The sequence below is a fragment of the Medicago sativa genome, chromosome 1, assembly GCF_051527215.1.
Source record: "Medicago sativa cultivar Bolivia chromosome 1, Bolivia_mono, whole genome shotgun sequence".
Taxonomy (NCBI): domain Eukaryota; kingdom Viridiplantae; phylum Streptophyta; class Magnoliopsida; order Fabales; family Fabaceae; genus Medicago; species Medicago sativa.
The window spans coordinates 6,297,124-6,316,952 of record NC_140749.1 but is presented as its reverse complement, the minus strand read 5'-3'; the positions used below and the strand labels follow the sequence as shown (position 1 = coordinate 6,316,952).

General features: G+C 32.1%; 1 protein-coding gene across 4 annotated transcripts; it reads left to right on the top strand.

The window, feature by feature from the left end:
- The first annotated feature begins 552 nt into the window (after window positions 1–552).
- LOC146952086 (putative carbohydrate esterase At4g34215) lies at window positions 553–16,353 on the top strand. Of its 4 annotated transcripts, XR_015024967.1 has the most exons (5): window positions 553–2,547; window positions 4,853–4,964; window positions 5,066–5,219; window positions 5,297–5,382; window positions 5,597–6,013. XR_015024967.1 is itself a non-coding variant. In XM_085741061.1 (3 exons), the coding sequence occupies exons 2-3, from the start codon at window positions 13,228–13,230 to the stop codon at window positions 16,141–16,143; spliced, it is 699 nt and encodes a 232-aa protein (XP_085597187.1). In that variant the 5' UTR covers window positions 560–2,547; window positions 13,217–13,227; the 3' UTR covers window positions 16,144–16,353. The 4 variants fall into 4 exon arrangements, 3 of the variants coding, with proteins under 3 accessions (XP_085597187.1, XP_085597188.1, XP_085597186.1); XM_085741061.1 differs by lacking the exons at window positions 4,853–4,964; window positions 5,066–5,219; window positions 5,297–5,382; window positions 5,597–6,013 and adding exons at window positions 13,217–13,704; window positions 15,922–16,353 and having other exon boundaries at window positions 560–2,547; XM_085741062.1 differs by lacking the exons at window positions 553–2,547; window positions 4,853–4,964; window positions 5,066–5,219; window positions 5,297–5,382; window positions 5,597–6,013 and adding exons at window positions 11,265–11,954; window positions 13,217–13,704; window positions 15,922–16,353.
- Window positions 16,354–19,829: the final 3,476 nt, after the last annotated feature.

Genomic DNA, 19,829 nt, shown 5'->3' with positions numbered 1-19,829 from the left:
AGGTAGGATTATAACATGAATAGGTTTGGTTTACCTAACTTTAGGTTCACATCCTTTTGAAGAGGTCTTGACCTAGTTCCTTTTTTTTTTACTTCTCTTTTGTTTAATGCATTTAGGTAATGCTCCTTGCATTACTTTTATCTATAAAAAAAATATTTCTTATTTCAATCATATGAGGCGTGAACCTGAACTCCTAGGACGGATAATCATCTAATGAATCGTATGGCTCAAGAAATGAACACCATGGCAATCTATCTATCTATCTATCTATCATTATTATTATTATTATTATTATTATTATTATTATTATTATTATTATTATTATTATTATTATTATTATTATTATTATAAATTGAAAGATAGTGATGCAAACACTATTTCCCAACTTTATAATTCAATTTGTCTATTTTGCCCTTTATTTTTTTTCCACCACATTCCAATTTCGCCCTCCCACAAAACTTATCCATCATTAAATTATTAATTGTATGTTTCCAATTACAATCCTCTCAATTATTGATTGTATGTTACTGTAACCCCTAAATGCATATAATTGTTTTCTATTACTAAACTTCTATTCTTTTTTTTTTCTTTTTCTTTTTGTCAGTTACTAAATTCATACATCAAACCTCTAATCTCTCTCACAACAATACATTGTTTCTCCACCCACTCAACAAAATGGTATTTGTCCAAAACATTGACCTCCCACTTTGGCAATGTGGGTGTTAGTATCCCTCATATTGTGATGCCTAAATGTTATATGTGTGAATTCTTTTACCACTTATTGTGTCATGAATCAATTATTTTTTTCCCTTTTTTTTTTCAAGTTCTTCTATTTCCTTTCCTCCAAATCATGTTATTTTATTTGCCGACATTTATTTTATTTCTTATGCATATTACGTGCTATTGAATTTAAAAGTTCTGTAATTTGATATTTGTTACTATTATTTATTTCTTTGTGTGGTTTTATTGATCTCTATAATTTTATTTCTCCTCTGATCTAATTGTGCTTCCACATTTGTTTTTCTTCATTTTTTTCATTATCAATGAGTGATTTGTCTTGTTCATAGGGTATGATGATGATTATATTGTTTTAGAAATGGTGGATACCATGAAAGTGTTGGTCTGACAATGCTTCTTTGCAAGACAACATCGATTTTGTCTATATATTTTGAATGGACATGATATCCTTTAAGATATATGGTGTGGTAATTTTCTCCTTCATTGGGTATTGAAGGTTTTGTGGCTTGATATGTTTTGAGGTTCTCAATCATATGAAAAAAAATTGATCGATACATTATGAGTTTTATTTCAAAATAGTTTTAATCGTATACTCCGTCAATTAACTTGTACAATTCACAAAATTGATATGAATTATTTTTAGATCAAATTGTCCGTCTCATAAAATTAACAAATTTTGGTTATGCATGTTTGATTAAGTCTTAGCTTATTTTTGTGTTGATTTTGATGTCTTCAGCTTTATTTCTCCTCATGAACCTTTTGGTATCTGTATTCCTTCAGACCTTGTGCTTGGAGTGGTGGATTATAGTATTCATTTTGCTTTTGCAAAAAACACAAAAAAGTTGAACACATGTTATCAATATCTTCAACTTGTATCAGATGTAGAATGTGAAATATTACAATTTTCTTGGGATGACATGACTATTTAAGATTATTTTCTTTCTTATATGTTTAAGATACATGACTATATTGGAAATTCTCATTTATGTTTTGACAATGCAAACTAGTTTGATTTTGTTTTGCAAGTGTGTTTTGCATTTAATCATGTGTATAATCAACCATAATGTACTTGTGGAAGAAAAAAACACAGGTAACAAAAGAGGGGGTTCTTTTGACAATGCAAACTCTCATGTGTTTCGAGGCTTGTAGTGCTGGCGTTGCTATCTCACACAACTCATTCTTCTTACAATTTTTGCAATCTCAGAATATGTCATATACTTCGGGGATGTGTTCTTTTTTAATAAAATCATTTTTTTTCAATAATAAACTGATCCATATTCATTTTAAAATGCTTTTGAAGTACTATGACTGTAGCTAACTGATTGTGTTTCACTTGGTTACGGTCGATAAATCCGGATATTACCTGAACTGGCTTCGCAAAGGTAAACTAAGGGTTGTTCTTCATCTTCTTTCCGCATAGGTAAATAAAGGGTTGTCCATTTGACACCTCTGATGTGTCACGTTATTCCTAAAATTAAATATTCCTTTGTTTGGTGGATGAGAACAGCAAAAATATGTCTAGGAATAAAAAAAATTCAAGGATAGCCATTTACCCATGTTCCACCTATTTTCCCCCCTTTTATTCCCATGGGATGAGATGAGATAGTTTGTGAAAGTTTTATTCCCTAGGAATATAAACCCATTGTCTTCAATAAAATATCATTTCTGCCCTTGCTATTCCCGCTATTATTCTTTGAGTTGCTATTCCCACTAAATATTCTCACCTATGATCTATAAAAACTCACGATCTTTGTGTTTGTTCATCAACTGCTTGCTACTTGGGTTTTGGATTTCACTCTTCTCTTCAAGGTACCATCTAATTTCTTTTCAATTATCCATTACTCAACATAGATTTGGTGATTGACATCATTATCTCATTGTTTTTTGTGTCTATGGTTATTGCTTATAATTGCTTGGTCTCAACCTTTTTTTTATGGAAATTTAACTCACCTTTGTTTCATATACTCCCTCTGTTCCTTTATATGTGTCGCTTTTACTCAATTTGCTACAACCAAAGCAGAGCATAATTAACTCTCTTTTTCCTTTTCTACCCTTAGTATCTTTAGTGTAACTTTTCCTTGGTACTCCAAATGCATGGCTCACGTTCACTACATACAGTAAATGCATGGCTCACTTTTCCTCGGTAAAAATGTTTATGATGGAGTAGAGGAATTGGATTAGGCTCAAATAATACTATGCAATTAATGTGGCAGATTTAGTAATTGAGAAGTTAAGGGTATAATTGACATATTACAATCTTAAACTCTAAAAGTGACACTTATTTAGGAACAAATTTTTTTAACAAATGTGACAGTTAAAAAGGAACTATTTTTTTCCCACGATTTGGCATTCTTTTGTTTATTTTCCATCATGAATCGATGCAAAACAACGGTTATAGACTACTTGTTTTTATTAACCCACCTTTCTCTAACTTTTCCCAAAAATTTATCACTTTATTATTCTATTTTATTTTATTTTTATAAATGTCATAGTGATTCCATACCATGATATATACATGAGCCTGAATTATTTGTTTTTAAGACTTCAGCTCTGTTTGGTAAAAATAAGCTATAAGCTAGTTGATAGCTGATGACTAATAGCTTATAGCTGAAAAGCTTGCTTATTAAAAATAATGCGTTTGGTAGAATTAGATGTTGAAGTGACTGATTAAAATAAAATGACAAAAAGAGGATATGTTTGTTTAAATTTTTTAAATATATTATGCACATAATATTTTTTTACTTTTTTCATTTGTTTTTGAGTCATTTTTACTAGAGGTGAATCAAAAAGTACTTTTTTTATATCAAATTTCATTATTCCATATTTTAAATTACAATTTCCTTGTGCAATTGTTGCTTGTCTTTTATCTAAAATCCTAGAGTCTTCTATGACTATTTCTAGAGGTGAATCAATACCTTTCATAAAAGTACTTTTGATTAAAATTTGAATGGTTGATATATGAATATAATCAATTTTACTTTTTTCTTTTCCTGAAAATGTTTCATTTTTTTTCTTCAATTTGAGTCTTATCTATAGTAGATATGACTATGTTTCCTTGAGTAGTTTCAATCAGAATTGCTTCCTCTCCGATCATTATTCCAAATTTCAAAATATTTTTCCTTGAGAAAAATTCTTTGAATTTTTTAAACTTTCTTTTAAAGTTTTCTTCAGCAGTTAAAGATAATTCTGCTTCTTCTATCTTATGATCTAGTAAGCCATCAGCATAATAACTAGATGTTCCATCAAAGTTTGAAACCTCAGTCATATTCTATAGTTTTTTTGGAAATTAAAATTGGTACTAGTTTTTCGCTTATCATGCCAATAAAATGATATTGAAAAGTAAATTTTAATTTAATAAAGATATATTCATACCTGATTTGATCTTCTTTGAGATTTTGTTGATGTTTTTGGTTTTGTTGTAGTTAGATATAATCTTTTGAATGATTGTATTTTGATTTGGGTGATCCCTCCAGAGTATTACCTCAAGGATCTAGCTCCTCCAGAGTCTTATCTCAAGCACTACTTCTATAAAAACAAGTTTTATAGTAAAGAAATCTTAATATATAATACTAAGGTTCACAATGCATGCTCATTGTGAAACCCTAAACCTAAACCTAATCATGCCTTTTTTGAGAGGTTGTTTAAAAAATCTTTCTGAAAAAAGTCTCTGCAGGGAGTTGAACTAATACTAAGGTTCACAATGCATGCTCATTGTGAAACCCTAAACCTAAACCTAATCATGCCTTTTTTGAGAGGTTGTTTAAAAAATCTTTCTGAAAAAAGTCTCTGCAGGGAGTTGAACTCGCAACCCATAGCCTCCATCCAATAACTTTAACCACTTGACCAGTAGCTGTTTTGGTGTTATAATTTCGCTTCCACTAATGCATATCCTTTACCAAACACACATTTTAAAAGGCAATTAATCTCACAATTACCTTTGTGTCCCCCACTTTAATTTCTTTTTCATTTTCCAAAAACGTTACTTTATCTTGGTATCCCAATCAGTAATCAATTGCTTTGCCGTTTCCCAATTGCTTTGCCGTTTTTCCTTCATTTTTCCACGTTCTTCTTCAATTCTCCCTCTCTCTCTCATTGTTTCTCTCTGTGTCTTTAGGTTTGGGTGTTCTCTTCATCGCCGCCGGTCAGCCAAGGCAATAATCCTCTTCAATTTTTATTGAAAGAGAATGCTTCTATGCAACAACATTTTCAAGACCTTCGATCCCTCGGTATGCGTTTTCAGTTTTGTTACGTTTTGATTGATTTTGATTTCACGATTAGGGTTTTGGTATCACCGGTGTTGTTTTGATTAATTTGTTCGATTTGATAGGAAAGGAGCTTGAAGAAGCTGGAGTTCTCAGTGAATCGACATGTTCGCGGATGGTTTTTCTCTTCATCAACGATCTTCTCTCTCATTCTCTCTCTATCGCTGCTCTTCTCCTCTCTCATTGATTTTTTGTTTTAAACTACCTATACGTGTTGTGGTAAGCTTTAAAGAATGTAATTGTAATCTTTAAGTTGTTGCATAAGTATAATTTTGTGTGTTTGTCATCTTATACAGGTTTCAAAACCGGAAGCAATACAAAGTGATTGTGGTAGAACCTTGAAAGAAGAATTGCTGGCATGGAAATTTGATAACACTTCCAAGTATGTTTTAACAAGAAACTAAGACTGAATTTCATATATCACTTAAAGGATGAATGAAGTCAGTGGAAAATAAATTGGATCCGTGAAACTTCTTGATGTGCCATTTTTTTTAAAAAATTATTTAGAACTTCATTTGAGTGTAATTTGTCCACAATTTAGGTTTAAAAGTAACTTTCTTTTGACCAAAGGGTTTAACTATGCCTTTTTAATGCAGTGGTGCAAATACAATGTTAAGACCATTGATATTAAAGACATTAGCAAAGGAAATTTGTTGGAAGCTTGCTATAACAATCATTGATTTTTGCGGGTGTTTTGTTTTTAAGGGGTGTTCTGGTCTGTTTCTATTCTGCTGGAAGATTTTTTTCTGCAGAATTTGTATTTCTAGGCCCTTTTGTAGCAGGATTTGTTTGGCTGGTTTGTTAGGTACTGTTATGTTGGGGCGTGGGGATCTTTTTTATCCTACTGTGTAATTTTGAGCTTTTCCCACTACCTTTGTGGAAGCTCCTTTTATATATAATATATGCTGTTAACAAAAAAACCATAGATTTTAGGACTGTGGTGAACAAGGATGGCCATGAATATATTGAAATTGTGATCATAGAAGCAAAGGCAATCTTTTTATTATCATCAACTATCATTCTTTGCATTAGATCAAAATTAGATTGAATATTCATGTAAACTAACTAAATCATTATAAAGCTTATTGAAGGATCCATTGCAACCAAGGATGACAATGGTAAAGCTGGATGATAATAACACATATTGCATATATGTACTACACTTCTTCATATTGCATTGCAATCAAGGCTGAAGTAAGGTTGCTAATGCTTAATATTTATTAGTACAATCAAAGAATTCTCTATGTAGGTTTTTATTGCAAATGAGACATTTTTATGAAGTGGCTTAAGAAAAAAATAAGTTTTCCATGTTTTGGAAACAATACAAGTCAACAGTTTGATCTTCTTTTTTTGTTTTGAAGAAAGTTTAACCCTTTCTTCTTATTTATGTAATCTGGCAGTTCTTCATGGTTTGGTGATTAAACTTTTATTCTCAATTAGAAATGAATCTAGAAGAAATCTCAGTTTGTTATTTTTTTTCATCTCAAGATCATAAAGAGAGATATTGTTGAACAAATTGGTTACATATAGCCACCAGTAATGATTCAGCTAACAATATCTTTAAATTTTTTTACTTTATCCTCTTCACACTTAATTTGGTTTCATGCAGTAAAGGTAATTTATATGCACCTGATCCTTGGTCTTTTTTTGTGCTAAAGAATCATATATGTATATATATATATATATATATATATATATATATATATATATATATTACTAGCTTAGTTAATACCTAAGTTGCTTTAACAAAGATAACAGTGATCATTATATATAATTCACTAAAAGTGAGAACTGTAGGGCCAACCATCAACTGTTACTAACCACTATAACAGATCAAGTTAACATGCGAAAAACAAAATAAAGCTATCCTTATAACTTTTCTTGAACACTTACTTTCAATTTAAAAATACAATACAATAATAGCTTATATATAACAGATGAATATGCCATTATGAAGCTAATTTAATGATTCAGCGTAAATTATATGAGAGAAATTTTGCATCTCAAATTTGTTAGATATAAAATACTTTTTTGTTTTGTTTTAAGATATCATATTAGAGTTTCTACAGTATTTTATAGTTGGATCTTTGTTGTTTCCGTTTTTTCTTAGAGGCAGAGTGACTTTCCAAACTTATTTTGAATTGTTTATGTGAGTTGCTAAGTACAGTCAATTAGCCCGTTTGTTTATTGTTCTTCACCAAAACCCTAACAACATTGTTCATTTACACATGGTGCTATTATGTTGCCAATGATGTTTTCCCATGATTTTGGAGACCAGATCAATCAATATGCAATTCTGGTAGACCCAAAACAAAATCGGTTTGAGGTACTCGTGGAAAGGAATAACCAGGGAATTTACTTGACAAAGGGTTGCAATGCTCTTTGTGATTTTTACAAAGTGCAATTTGGTTCTTGGGTTACAATCGTGTTTATGGGAGCCGCCATTGACATTGACTGCTGATGAGGTAAACTATTTTTATTTTTTTTGTGAATTGTTTTTGACTTTTGATTTGAGACATCTACTATTTGTAAATCTTCATTTTATAATGTTATTATTATCTTCTAATTCAGACCCAAGAAAACAATTTTGCTGGTTCATCCAATACAATGGTTAACCTTACGGATGCTTTGGACCATGTGACTAACAACGATGACAAGGATAAAGAAATGGATACTACCCCATGCAGCAAGATTATTGGGAAAAGGTCTGCTGAAAAAGTTTTGATGGATTTCATCCCCTCTCTCTCTGCTGATGCTGGAGACGTGTCTGCTACAAAGACTGTCAAGCTCAAATCTGTAAGATTGAGAAAAAGGACTAAAATTATGAACAACTTCTATCAGTCCTGTCTGTTTTGAATTTTGTTGCTTTTTTAGTGTTTGTTTAATTCCAAAACTTTGGTTAATATTGAGCTTACAACTCAATTTTTGATTTTAATTATGTTCAATAATTGTCCTTTTATGTATTGGTCGATGTAGACTTTTGGTTCGAATGTACTCAGCTCTATCTATTGATCAATGAATGTTATTTTTCTAATATGTTTTTATGAGTAACAAGTAAATATAGATTATAAAATATAAATGGTGCATGGACTAGCATATTTTGTGAAGTAAAATGTGTATCCTCCTTTAGAAGCTGCACTTATAGATCAAACCTTTTCCGAAATTTAATTTTTTAACAAGTAAATAGAGCAAAAACATATTCAGATCAGAACTGTGATTCTTTCCATTCTTCTTCAGTTTTTTAACGATGTCTAATAATTAATCGCAGCCTACTAAAATTAATTATTCTCAAGGAGAAACGGTGTATTATTTACAAGATAAAGGGTTCACTCATCCACTGTTTAAAGTTGTGTTCTGCACTTAACATATTTAATATATTGTTTAGTTTATATATTCAACTCACTATTTAGTTAAAAAAAAATACCTTTGAATAATTAATTTACGAAATAAGGCAATGTGTCGTCTGTTGGAAATAAGGTATACATATTTGGGTTCAAATAATGACTTAAATCGCAGCACTGCTCATACCTGGGGGAAGGACTGCTCATTCAAGGTTCAGTTTACCAATTATGGTTGACGAGTGCTCTACTTGCGGCATTTTTCCAAAAACAAATTTAGTCGAGCTTATCATCAACGCAAAGCTTATCATTTGGGATGAAGCACCTATGATGCACAAACATTTGTTCAAAGCACTTGATAGAAGTCTAAGAGATTTGATGCGACATCATAACAAAGGCACCCAAAGCAAATAGGCAAGAAGTTGTTAACAAACCGGAGGAAAGGAGAATGAGGGAAAATCATGTATTCAACCCTACAAACAATGCCCTAAAATCCAATAAGGAACGGATATTTTTGTTCAACAAAGCAATCTCCCATCCGTTACACAAATTATTAATTCAATTTCTCTCAAATTATCTCTTTCACCATCTGACACAAGAATTCCGTTTAAATTCAATAGAAGACAATTTCCCATCCGTGTATGCTTTGCAATGACTATTAACAAAAGTCAAGGCCAATCTCTCAAACAAGTTGGAGTATATCTCTCACAACCTGTGTTCTCTCATGGTCAACTTTATGTTGCTATTTCGCGCGTGACTTCTAGGAGTGGGCTGAAAATACTTCTGACAGACGACGACGGGGTTTGCATCAACAATACTTTAAATGTCGTTTACAAAGAAGTTTTTCGCAATTTATCATGAATTGAATTTTGTCGTGTCCCAATTGTATTAAGTCACTTATAAACTTTATGTTTCAAGGTTTGATATTTACTATTAAAATTTGCTTTTAGGATTTACACATATGCAATTTTTATGACCCGTGCGGCAGCACGGGTGCAAGGACTAGTACTTAGTAGTATTGAACTTCTATATTCATTGTTTACAAATGAGCATAAGAGCTCTTATATATAGTGAAGAGGGTTCACAGGTGGTTCACATGTCCCTTTCACAACAACTAATAAAATGTACATGCAACAAAGAAAAAGATAAACAATAATTTACATAATTATTTCCTTATGCGTAAAGCGATAAGGTTTATCACTAAGTGGTTCCCATCTGACTCAGATCTGATAAGGTACCACTGTACACTTTAGCCTACTACATGACGCGTGGCTTGATGATTGATTCTTCCTTGTCGTTTTGTGTCGACGTTTTCTTTGGACAGTTTCTGCATACGTGTCCTTTGTAATATGCACCAAAATATCTACAACATTTTTCCTGTATGATTTGTGCTAACTTTTCATGATCATTTTTTAGCTGATCAATTTTTTCTTCAAAATCTTTTACGGCTTTGACATCCTTGTCTTTTGCTGGTTTTTTAAATTCTCTATATATGATCATTGAGGCGTCTTCATAGACTACTCTGTAGTTTGTCTGTTGTGACAATCTAGAAATCTTTTGATGTATGTTTTTCATTTGGTTGACATATACGGCTGGATGCCATTCTGTGCTTTCTTTGCTCATGACTAGATACTCTTTGTTTGAGATTCCAATCTTGATTAGATACAATGGTTTTGTGATAAGATCCGAGGTAATTTCATCATACCAAGGATATGTGGAGTCGATCTCAAGAAAGATCTCTTTTTCTTTGGCAAACAAATTGTTGAATGTGCCAAATTTTGTAACTCTTTTGGAAGGAACTTGAGTTCTCCAAAAGTCTTTCCTGGTTGTTTTTCTATATATATGGTATGGATTAAATCATTCTGAAAGAAAGATAGACATGTGGTACTGTCTACTCCTGGTAATATGACTGCTTTGGTACAACCAAATCTGCTGAATGGGTAGAAGCATTGAGTGGTGAATTCTTCTACATAGTTGTTTATCCATTTCCATCTGAGGCTAAACTCCATATAAGTTAGATTAGTTATTTGGAAATTCTTTTGATGTTCGAGCTGACGAATTTTGTCAATTGACATCTTCTTTTTTGACTTCATTGTTGGAGATCTTTGGAGGTTTTTCGTTGTTGTAACCTCTTTGTATGAACCGTAAAGTGCCTGTTCAGCTTCTTTCATCGTCTTGTAGCCTTTGTGGCGTACATTCTTGTCGATGATATGTTGTTTTGCAATTGCCCATTTTCTGTAGATGCCTTTCATTGGACCGCCGAAAATGACATATGCTTCAAACTTTCCCATTTCATTGTATCTAATCAAGATTGGAATTTCAAACAAATAGTAGCCAGTCATGAGCAGAGAAAGCACGAAATGACATCCAGCCGTATACGTCAACCAAATGAAAATCATACATCAAAAGTTTTTTAGATTGTCACGACAGACAAACTATAGAGTAGTCTATGAAGACGCCTCAACGATCATATACATAAACTCTAGAAAAGCAGCAAAAGACAAGGATATCAAAGCGGTAAAAGATTTTGAAGAAAAAATTGATTAGTTAAAAAATGATCATGAAAAGGTACTTACAAATCATACAGGAAAAATGTTGTAGATATTTTGGTACATATTACATAGGACACATATGCAAAAATTGTCCAAAGAAAATGTCGGCACAAAACGACAAGGAAAAATCAATCACCAAGCCACGCGTCATGTAGTAGGCTAAAGTGTACAGTGGTACCTTATCACATTTGAGTCAGATGGGGACCACTTAGTGATAAACCTTATTGCTTTACGCATAAGGAAATAATTATGTAAATTATTGTTTATCTTTTTCTTTGTTGAGTGTACATTTTATCAGCTTTTATGAAAGGGACATGTGAACCACCTGTGAACCCTCTTCACTATAAATAAGAGCTCTTATGTAAACAACGAATATTGAAGTTCAATACTACTAAGTATTTCGTTCTTATAAAATTTGTTTTTATAGAAGTAGCTATTGTGTTTTTATAAAAAAAATACAATTCATATTGATGAATTATTTACAAAGTCACCCATATTCAGATGTTTAGCAAGAAATAGCTTTTCTTTGATAGAAGCTGAGAAAGATTTGTTTGAAGAAAAACCGTTATTCAGAAGTCAAAGCCTTAGAATAACACCACCCAAAAGAGATTTTGAAATCTTAGAACAAAAAGAGCTAAGTAAATTACAAAGCTGAGTTGTAGGGCTGTCTTTACAGCTCAAAAAACTAGACAAAAAAAAATCTAAATTTGCCTATGAAAAAGTCTTCCGCACTCTGCCCAATCTCTGGTATCAGAGCTAACATCGATCTTGGAATAGGAAAAGTCTTTTTAAAAAAATAAAAAAACAATTATACAATGATTCCACGTGGCACTCTCCTATTAGGCCCTTCACCAAAAAAGTCATATGCCCGACTTCACCATAGAAGCTCCCATCTTCAAATCGTTGATATCCTTCTATGTTAATATAGATCGTGTGGGATTCAAGACATTTAGGGGTTCTTATTTATTTGGCTCTTATATGCATGCAATGACGGTCGAAGATCGGCCACAACTATGTGGATCAACATCCTTGGGGATGGGTGGATTTGGTAAAACACTGAGGAGGTACATTTTTACATATTTTGTTCCTCTGCTTTCACTTGGTAAATGTCAAGTGATAATGCTTTCATCTTTCCAGCCAATTTAGATATGAATTTCTTCAAAAATTTAATTTTTCCTAAGAGACTATGCAACTAATTCTTTGTATGTGGAGGTCGAGCTTCCAAGATGCCTTTGGCCTTATTTGTATTCACCTTTACCCTTTATTGTGTAGCAAGAATCCTAAGAAGATCACATTTGAAACTTCAAACATACATTTAACTAGATTCATCTCTCAACCGTGTAACCTCGTTCTCTTTAGGGTCTACTCTAATTCTACCAAACGGTTTTTTTTATGGAATGACCACAACATTATCAATATAGACCTCCATTATTTTGCCAATTAAGTCATGGAAAATGGTATTTAGAGCCAATTTAGGTGGGCTAATTTAACTTCTTAAAAAAAAACCATTTGATAAGTGGCGCCAACATTATTTAATTAATTAATTCGAATGACATGACAATCCACTCAGATCCCAAGGGGACCTAGACATCTTAAGGTAGTTACATGAATGTCCTCTTTAGCCATGACTAATTGATTATAGCCAAAATTGTCATCAATAAATAGAAGAATTGCATGGATAGTTGTGGCATCGACCAACATATCGGATACTAGCATGCCATAATTTAGGGGTGGCTAGACTTCAATTTCTATAGTCGATGCAAACTATAACCTGATAGCCTTTGATAATTATAGGAATGATGTTATAGATCCATCTTAGTACCTATTTTGTTCTATTCCACTATGCTCTATTCAGTTTCATCAATCTAAACCGAGATTTGAGCTCTCCTTGTTACAATATGTTTGATCAAAGAGGAGGGTTTTGATAAAGTAGTTTTTTCATTACACTATTAATCATAGTAGTAAGAGTAGAGACGTTAAATGAACTATGGAGATCACATTAATTTGATTTTCAAGTGCCAACTACCAACATAATGACCCATAATGGTTGCAAAATCCTTGGTGGGTCCCATATGAAGCACGCTAGAAACCTAATTAACGATTGTTTATCCCATGATCATGATATCCCTACACAAATTGCTCCCTCACTCACGCTTATATTATCAATAATCCCTCTTCCATATGCCTAAAAACCAACACACATTTTCCTTAGCTCCAACATTAATAATGGAGCTAATGTTTATTATATTGTCAATGTTTTTGTGTGTTTTGGTTGTAACATTACCCCATTGTGGCAAAGCAACTAAAGACATTTTCATATTAGCAGGACAAAGCAACATGGCTGGTCGAGGAGGTGTTTTAAATGGAAAATGGGATGGTAATATCCCACCAGAATGCAAACCAAGCCCATCAATTTTAAAGCTAAATACAAAACTCAAATGGGAAGAAGCTCATGAGCCTCTTCATGCAGATATAGATGTAGGAAAAACTTGTGGTGTTGGACCCGGGTTTGCTTTTGCAAATGAAATTGTTAGAATGAGTGGTGGTGAATGTGTTATAGGTCTTGTTCCTTGTGCAGTTGGTGGGACGAGAATTGAAGAGTGGAGAAATGGATCACATTTGTATAATGAATTGGTGAGAAGATCTATTGAATCGGTTAAGGATGGTGATGGTGTAATTAGAGCAGTTTTATGGTATCAAGGTGAGAGTGATACTGTAAGAGAAGAAGATGCTGAAGGGTATAAATATAGAATGGAGAATTTAATTGAGAATCTTAGGTTAGATCTTCAACTTCCATCTCTTCTTGTTATTCAGGTTAGTTTCTTTCTACTTTTAATGCTACTTTTTCTTTTTTTGTCATATTTTTGTTGGTACAATGTCTTTTTTGTCTTCTTGATACATTCACCCATCTGGAATAGTGTTCAATCAAAATCAAATATTTAAAATGAATATTTTTTTTATGCATTTTTTAAGCATTGTTCATCTGTTATTTAAAATTATGTTTGCGTTTTTTAGTCTATTGGATTTTCTGCGTGCCAATCTACATAGAAAAGTTGAAAATCTTAAAAGAAGACAGGAAGGGAGCACACCTATATTCGAATTTCAAATTTCAAACGAGCGTGATGAATGTAAATGATAGGACTTGTGACGTTTTTTAATTTAAAATTTTGGACGTTAGCCCATAATTATCCATCAAAAAAGTTTGGGAAACATTAAAGAGCACTCATTAAAAATTTTATACTCCCTCCGTCCCATAATAACTGAGTCATTTACAAAAAAAAAAGTGTTTCAAAATAACTGAGTCATTTTACTTTTCAATCCAATATTAATTACTTTTTTTCCCTTTATAACTCTAATTAATACTACTTTCATCATTCCCAATTCAATACATATTCCACTTTGTATTTATGATAGTGGAGAATCCACCAATACTTAACAAAAGCACTTAAAACCATTTTTCTCTCTCTTTCATTTATACATTTTTCTTAATATGTGTGAAATGAGCTAGCGGCTCAATTAATTCGGAACGGGAGTAACAAAAACTTTATTTGAAAAATTATGTCTTCAACACATTGAAACAATATTCATTTTAAATTTTGAATCATTAACAAGGATCTTTAAATGACACACTTATTAGCATGATTCGAAAAATTTATGGAGGTTCAACTAGTAGTTTAACAAATTGACAAGGGTTGTGCTAATAATAAGTGTCCTAAGAGCACTTGTTAAAAAACAAAAAATTATAGGTTGACATTTTTCAATACATTTTTTCTATTTTAATTCTCTTAATCAATGTCTTAAGGACACGGTTTAACATTTCTCAATTGACAAACGTGACAACTTGAATGAGTTTTGTTTTTTTAAACCCGTACTAATCTGTTTAATAATATATGAAATAATTTTATTGATTTTTCAATAATGAAATGAGGCAACAAAAGCACTACAAGAATTCCCTTTATTATTGAAAACAGAACTACTATAATGAAATTTTTTGTGTATATTTAACTTTTTCTTTTTGTACATTGGTTTTTTTCCTGTTAAAAAACTTGTTTTTTATTTTATTATAATATCCATTATCTCAATCTACTTTTTCTTCCATTATTTTTTATAAGAGAATTGATAATTGTACAACATTTTTATGACAACTTTTTGACAACTATCTTTCATACTCGCATTATATTTTTAGAACAATGTTATTTGAACATCCAAAAAACAACAACTATTTGACAACCAATATAAAAATACAAAATTTATAACTAATGGTTTGACTATGAGAGAAGTAAGTAATTAAAAAATGAAATAGTACTTATACGGTATAAATATGTGGTGTTGGACAACCAAAAGGTTGTCAAGATAACATTTCTCATGTTTTTATTCTCTCTTTCTTTTTTTTCTCTCTATTGTTTTTGACTAATAAGAAAATTTAAGGAAAAAATTGTCACAAAATTGTGTTAAATAATTGTTCAAATATCATTGCTCTTTTTATAACGATCCAATTAAGTAAAAGCGAGAATTAATAAGCTAGTGATAATTAATGTCTCTTACCTATGCTTTTTTCTTCATCAATTGTGCAAGTTGTGATAGACACGGGCATATATATGTCCCTACGAGCTCAGCTCAGTTGGTAAGAACAATGTATAATATATGTAAGGTCTGGAGTTCGAATTCCAGACACCACCAAAAAATACAAAGGCATATATATCCTAACTAAGTTGGTACCAATAATCCAATTAGCAAGAATTGAAAGCAATAAAATACAACTTTTTTAAAATGATAAAGTTAAGAGGTAATAAAGCAACAAATAATCACGGTGCAACATGGAGTCATGGACCCTTTGATTGATATGAAGATGGGATGAAGAACATAACAAAGACAACCAATTGATTGCATACCGTAAAATGCATAAATTTAAAAACTATGATTGTGAAAAAATTTAAAAAAAATGACATGAGCATCATACTCATTATGTTATTTGACAACGTAGTTTATAAAATAAAGAAAAGCACCACCACTTAAATTATTTTTATGCAGGTAGCACTTGCATCAGGGGAAGGCAAGTTTATAGAGAAGGTGAGACATGCTCAATTGGGTATCAAACTTCCTAATGTCAAATGTGTTGATGCTAAGGGATTGCATCTCAAGACAGATAAACTTCACCTTACCACAATGTCTGAGGTTCATTTAGGCATCAAGTTAGCACATGCCTATTTCGCTTCCAACAGCCATCAATTTAATTATACACAAGTTAGCTAGTTAATTATGCATTTACATGACAAGCTAAGTAGGCAGATAAATGATCACACATTTGTCAGTCGCACAATTCGGATTATCTTATCAAGATCGAACAACTCACATTTTGACTTGGTAAATTGGATTTGATACTGAGAGTGTATGTTATATTTGATTTGACAACTTATGAACAACGCGTAGCGCTGGATGGTTTACTCCATTCTTCATTATGTATATTCAATTTATTTATTTATTTATCAACAACATTTATACAAGTATATATAATTTTGTCAAAAAAAAATACAAGTATATATAATTACTTAGTTTCCAATTCATTTTTGGGACATCGACATGAATATTTGAATAGGAGAAAATGCTAGTTAGGTGACATGCTACATTTTGTCGACATCGACGGGAATATTTGAATGGGAGAAAATGCCGGTTAGGTGACATACCACATTTTTTTTTTTTTTTTTGAAGAAAGGTGACATACCACATTTTGTCAACAAAAAAAATGACATACCACACATCAAAATGCGCCACAATGTTTGGCAAAATTGTTTTTCGCACATAACCAATTGCTCTCTCACATTAGTAAAAGACCATTATAACTCAACAGTAGTTAATTGCCATTGGCTCTTACATTGAGAAGCCTGCCTCAGTTAACTGTCGCTGGGGGTGTAATGCTATTTTACTAGTGCGGGAGAGCAATTGAGTATGTGAGAAAAGCAATTGTCAATGTTTGGTGTATTTTGCTACTTGCTAGGCCCATCTGGCCCAATTTAATTGTATCCAAGGATAAAAAATGGTAATCTCAAATAAATCATGGTCTAATGCAGTTAGGAGATGTTCGAAGGAAATGGTAAACTCCAATAAATTTATGTTCACGTAATACAACAATTCTCTTGTGACCACACAAAAAATATTTATAAAGTAGAAATGACCATGATCAGTTCGTAAATTAATGGTGTGTGTCGAGCTGTTATCTCCGCACGATCATGAGGCTAAGAGGGGGAAGGTTGAGGAAAATACGTGAATCGTCAAAAGCTTTTGGATACAAGATTTGAACATACACATAAAAATATATCATTCAATTATTTGAAATGTAGCCAAATCTTATCTTATACCCAAACTCTTGTAAATAAGGAAGATTGAAGTGATGCTAGGCAGACAATTTCAGACTATCAAACATACAGGAAGATTTTTGTATGACTTGGTTAATTTTCCTTATAATTTGAGTATTATTACAGTAGAATTGGTTTTCCATTTCTGCTGCAATAACATCAACCATCTTAAGGAATGTATTAAGGTACATTATATTTCAATTCAAGAGCTAATAAAATTAAGTTATCAATGTCTTTGTTGTTAAACACTATGCTTATTTACAGGGGGAGTTGATTAAATACTAACTATGATACAGAAAAATTATCTGTTAATTCATATCAAGTGAAAATGACCGAAGACGCCACCTTAGATTAGACCGTACATGATGAGGAAATACAATTGCATTTTGTAAAGGTATTTATGCATTTTGGATCATAGCAATTTTCATGGAATAATCAAGCTCAGCATGGCTTGGACCATATAAAAGCTCTGTATTATATAATTATTACGACTGACAGAGTGTCCTTGAGCCTAGTCAGCGAGGATCTAAGCCTCCGTATCAATAAAAATAGAATTTATGCATTTGTGGTCGTATATGGAAAGCTTGAAATTATTTGGAGTCATTCCGGGTAGGGTTTCAAAGAAAATGTATTATAAGCATAGTTTTAAATTTTTGTTGCAATTATGCTGCAAGTGATTTTATATTGCAGTAAAATGTGGTAAAGTGTGTTGGGAGTATAGGATGGGAGGAGAAGGGAGGGTTTAAAAACAATGAAAAACTATGCGGAAAAAATTGAGGACTTTGAGAGAAAAAGTCGACAAAGATCTATTTTTCTTTATAATACAAAATCTTTATAATTTGAGTGAATTTAAAAATTGCGCTCGAGAAGTGTTTTGTAGGGCTTGTATAAATTATCCAAATTCAATCTATGTTGTAAAACTTTCAGTATTGAAAAAATTACTCATAAACATTCATTTAACATTGTTTACAAAAATTCTTTCTCGAAAAATGTGAAAAAATTCTCTATTTATTGCTCTGTTGGCCTACCCTCAAAATCATTATCTCCCTCCTCTTCAAACTCTCAAACAGAGCTTCAATCTCATTCATTGCAACCGTATGTAAAAAGTATTATGGTTATAAGGTCATCTTATGCATAGATGACAGTTAGACCTAATGACTCAACAATGATTTAAAATCTTGATACTAAGGTTATATATATATTTAGGAGTATGTAAAACTATGCCATTAATTTTCATCCATAGCAAAACTAAGCCCTTTTAAAATAAAAATTTTAAGTCTCCTAAATACGTTAAAATGGTAAAAGATTGCAGGGATATTTAATACGCTAGAACGCCGGTTTGAATATGTAATTCCTCAATTTTTATCACTTTGTGTACGTGAGTTTCGCAATTAAATTTTTTAGAAAGATAAATATTTATTCATATATTAATTAAAGTCAAACACTGAAATAAAAAATCAAGAGACTAGCATATACAGATAAAACAGCAAAAAGAACGTGTCCTATTACATGAAACTTCAAGCTCAGAATGATGGTGGAGTAGAAGTACTGAAGTAGCCACTTCATACCAGACGTGTCTACTCTCTAGAGCAAGCCTTCAACAACAAAAGGAGCTAGCTATCATATAGATATATGCATATATAAAATCTAAATTTGGAAGCATTGAATCATGCAAATTATTAACATTTTGAAAATAAATGTAATGCATGCATTGATATTCATAATCACGCCAACTATAAATCTAAAATCATCATAATGTAATAATAACAAGGTACGACTAAGCTTAAAGTTGATACTATAAAAAGAAAAATCTTTGTCGGGGAGATTTGCTTTATATTGTAAGATATACATGTGATACTCTCTGTCTCTGATGTATTTTAACTTTTTGTTCATTGAAGGGACCTCTTAATGCATGTCTATACAAACAAGTTGCATTAGAAATCAAAATATGACAGAAAGAGAGGGTGATCGGTGGTGTGCAGAGTATGGCAGAGACCCACCAAGTGTAATTTCATGGCAAGTGATTTGACACCAAACTAGCTAGAGTGCTTCCAACAAAATTAGATGTTGTATTTTGTGGAGCTGCTAGCTTGCTCTAAAGGTTTCAAAAAACAAAGTATATGGCTGCAATTTAGATTGCCACATTACAATTTCTCATGCTACTATTGTGATTGAAGTTGTATCAATTATTTTTAACTGTTTACCAACACTACTATAAACACGAAGTATTCGTCGTCGTTTAAGAAGATTGAGTGTTGAAGAGACTGTTGAAAAGTGGACCGTCAATACATTCATAAGAGCTTGGAAGCCCTCCAAAAGGGTCCAGGAGCCCTCCAAAAGGCCCAGGACGCTCTTCCGAATGGCCTATATGGCCTAGGCGCGTCCTTCCATGGGCGTCGCCTCAGTCAGCTTCAAGAAGCCTTTAGAGCTCGACAAAAAGACTTAAAAGTCCTCTTTGCTTGGGACTTAAGTCACGGGAAACCAAGCTCGTAACAGGCTATAAATAACCTCCTTGAGAGTCCTCTCAAGACATAACCAATACAGTACTAAACCCTAATATCTGATATTGTACCTTTTTTTTTTTAG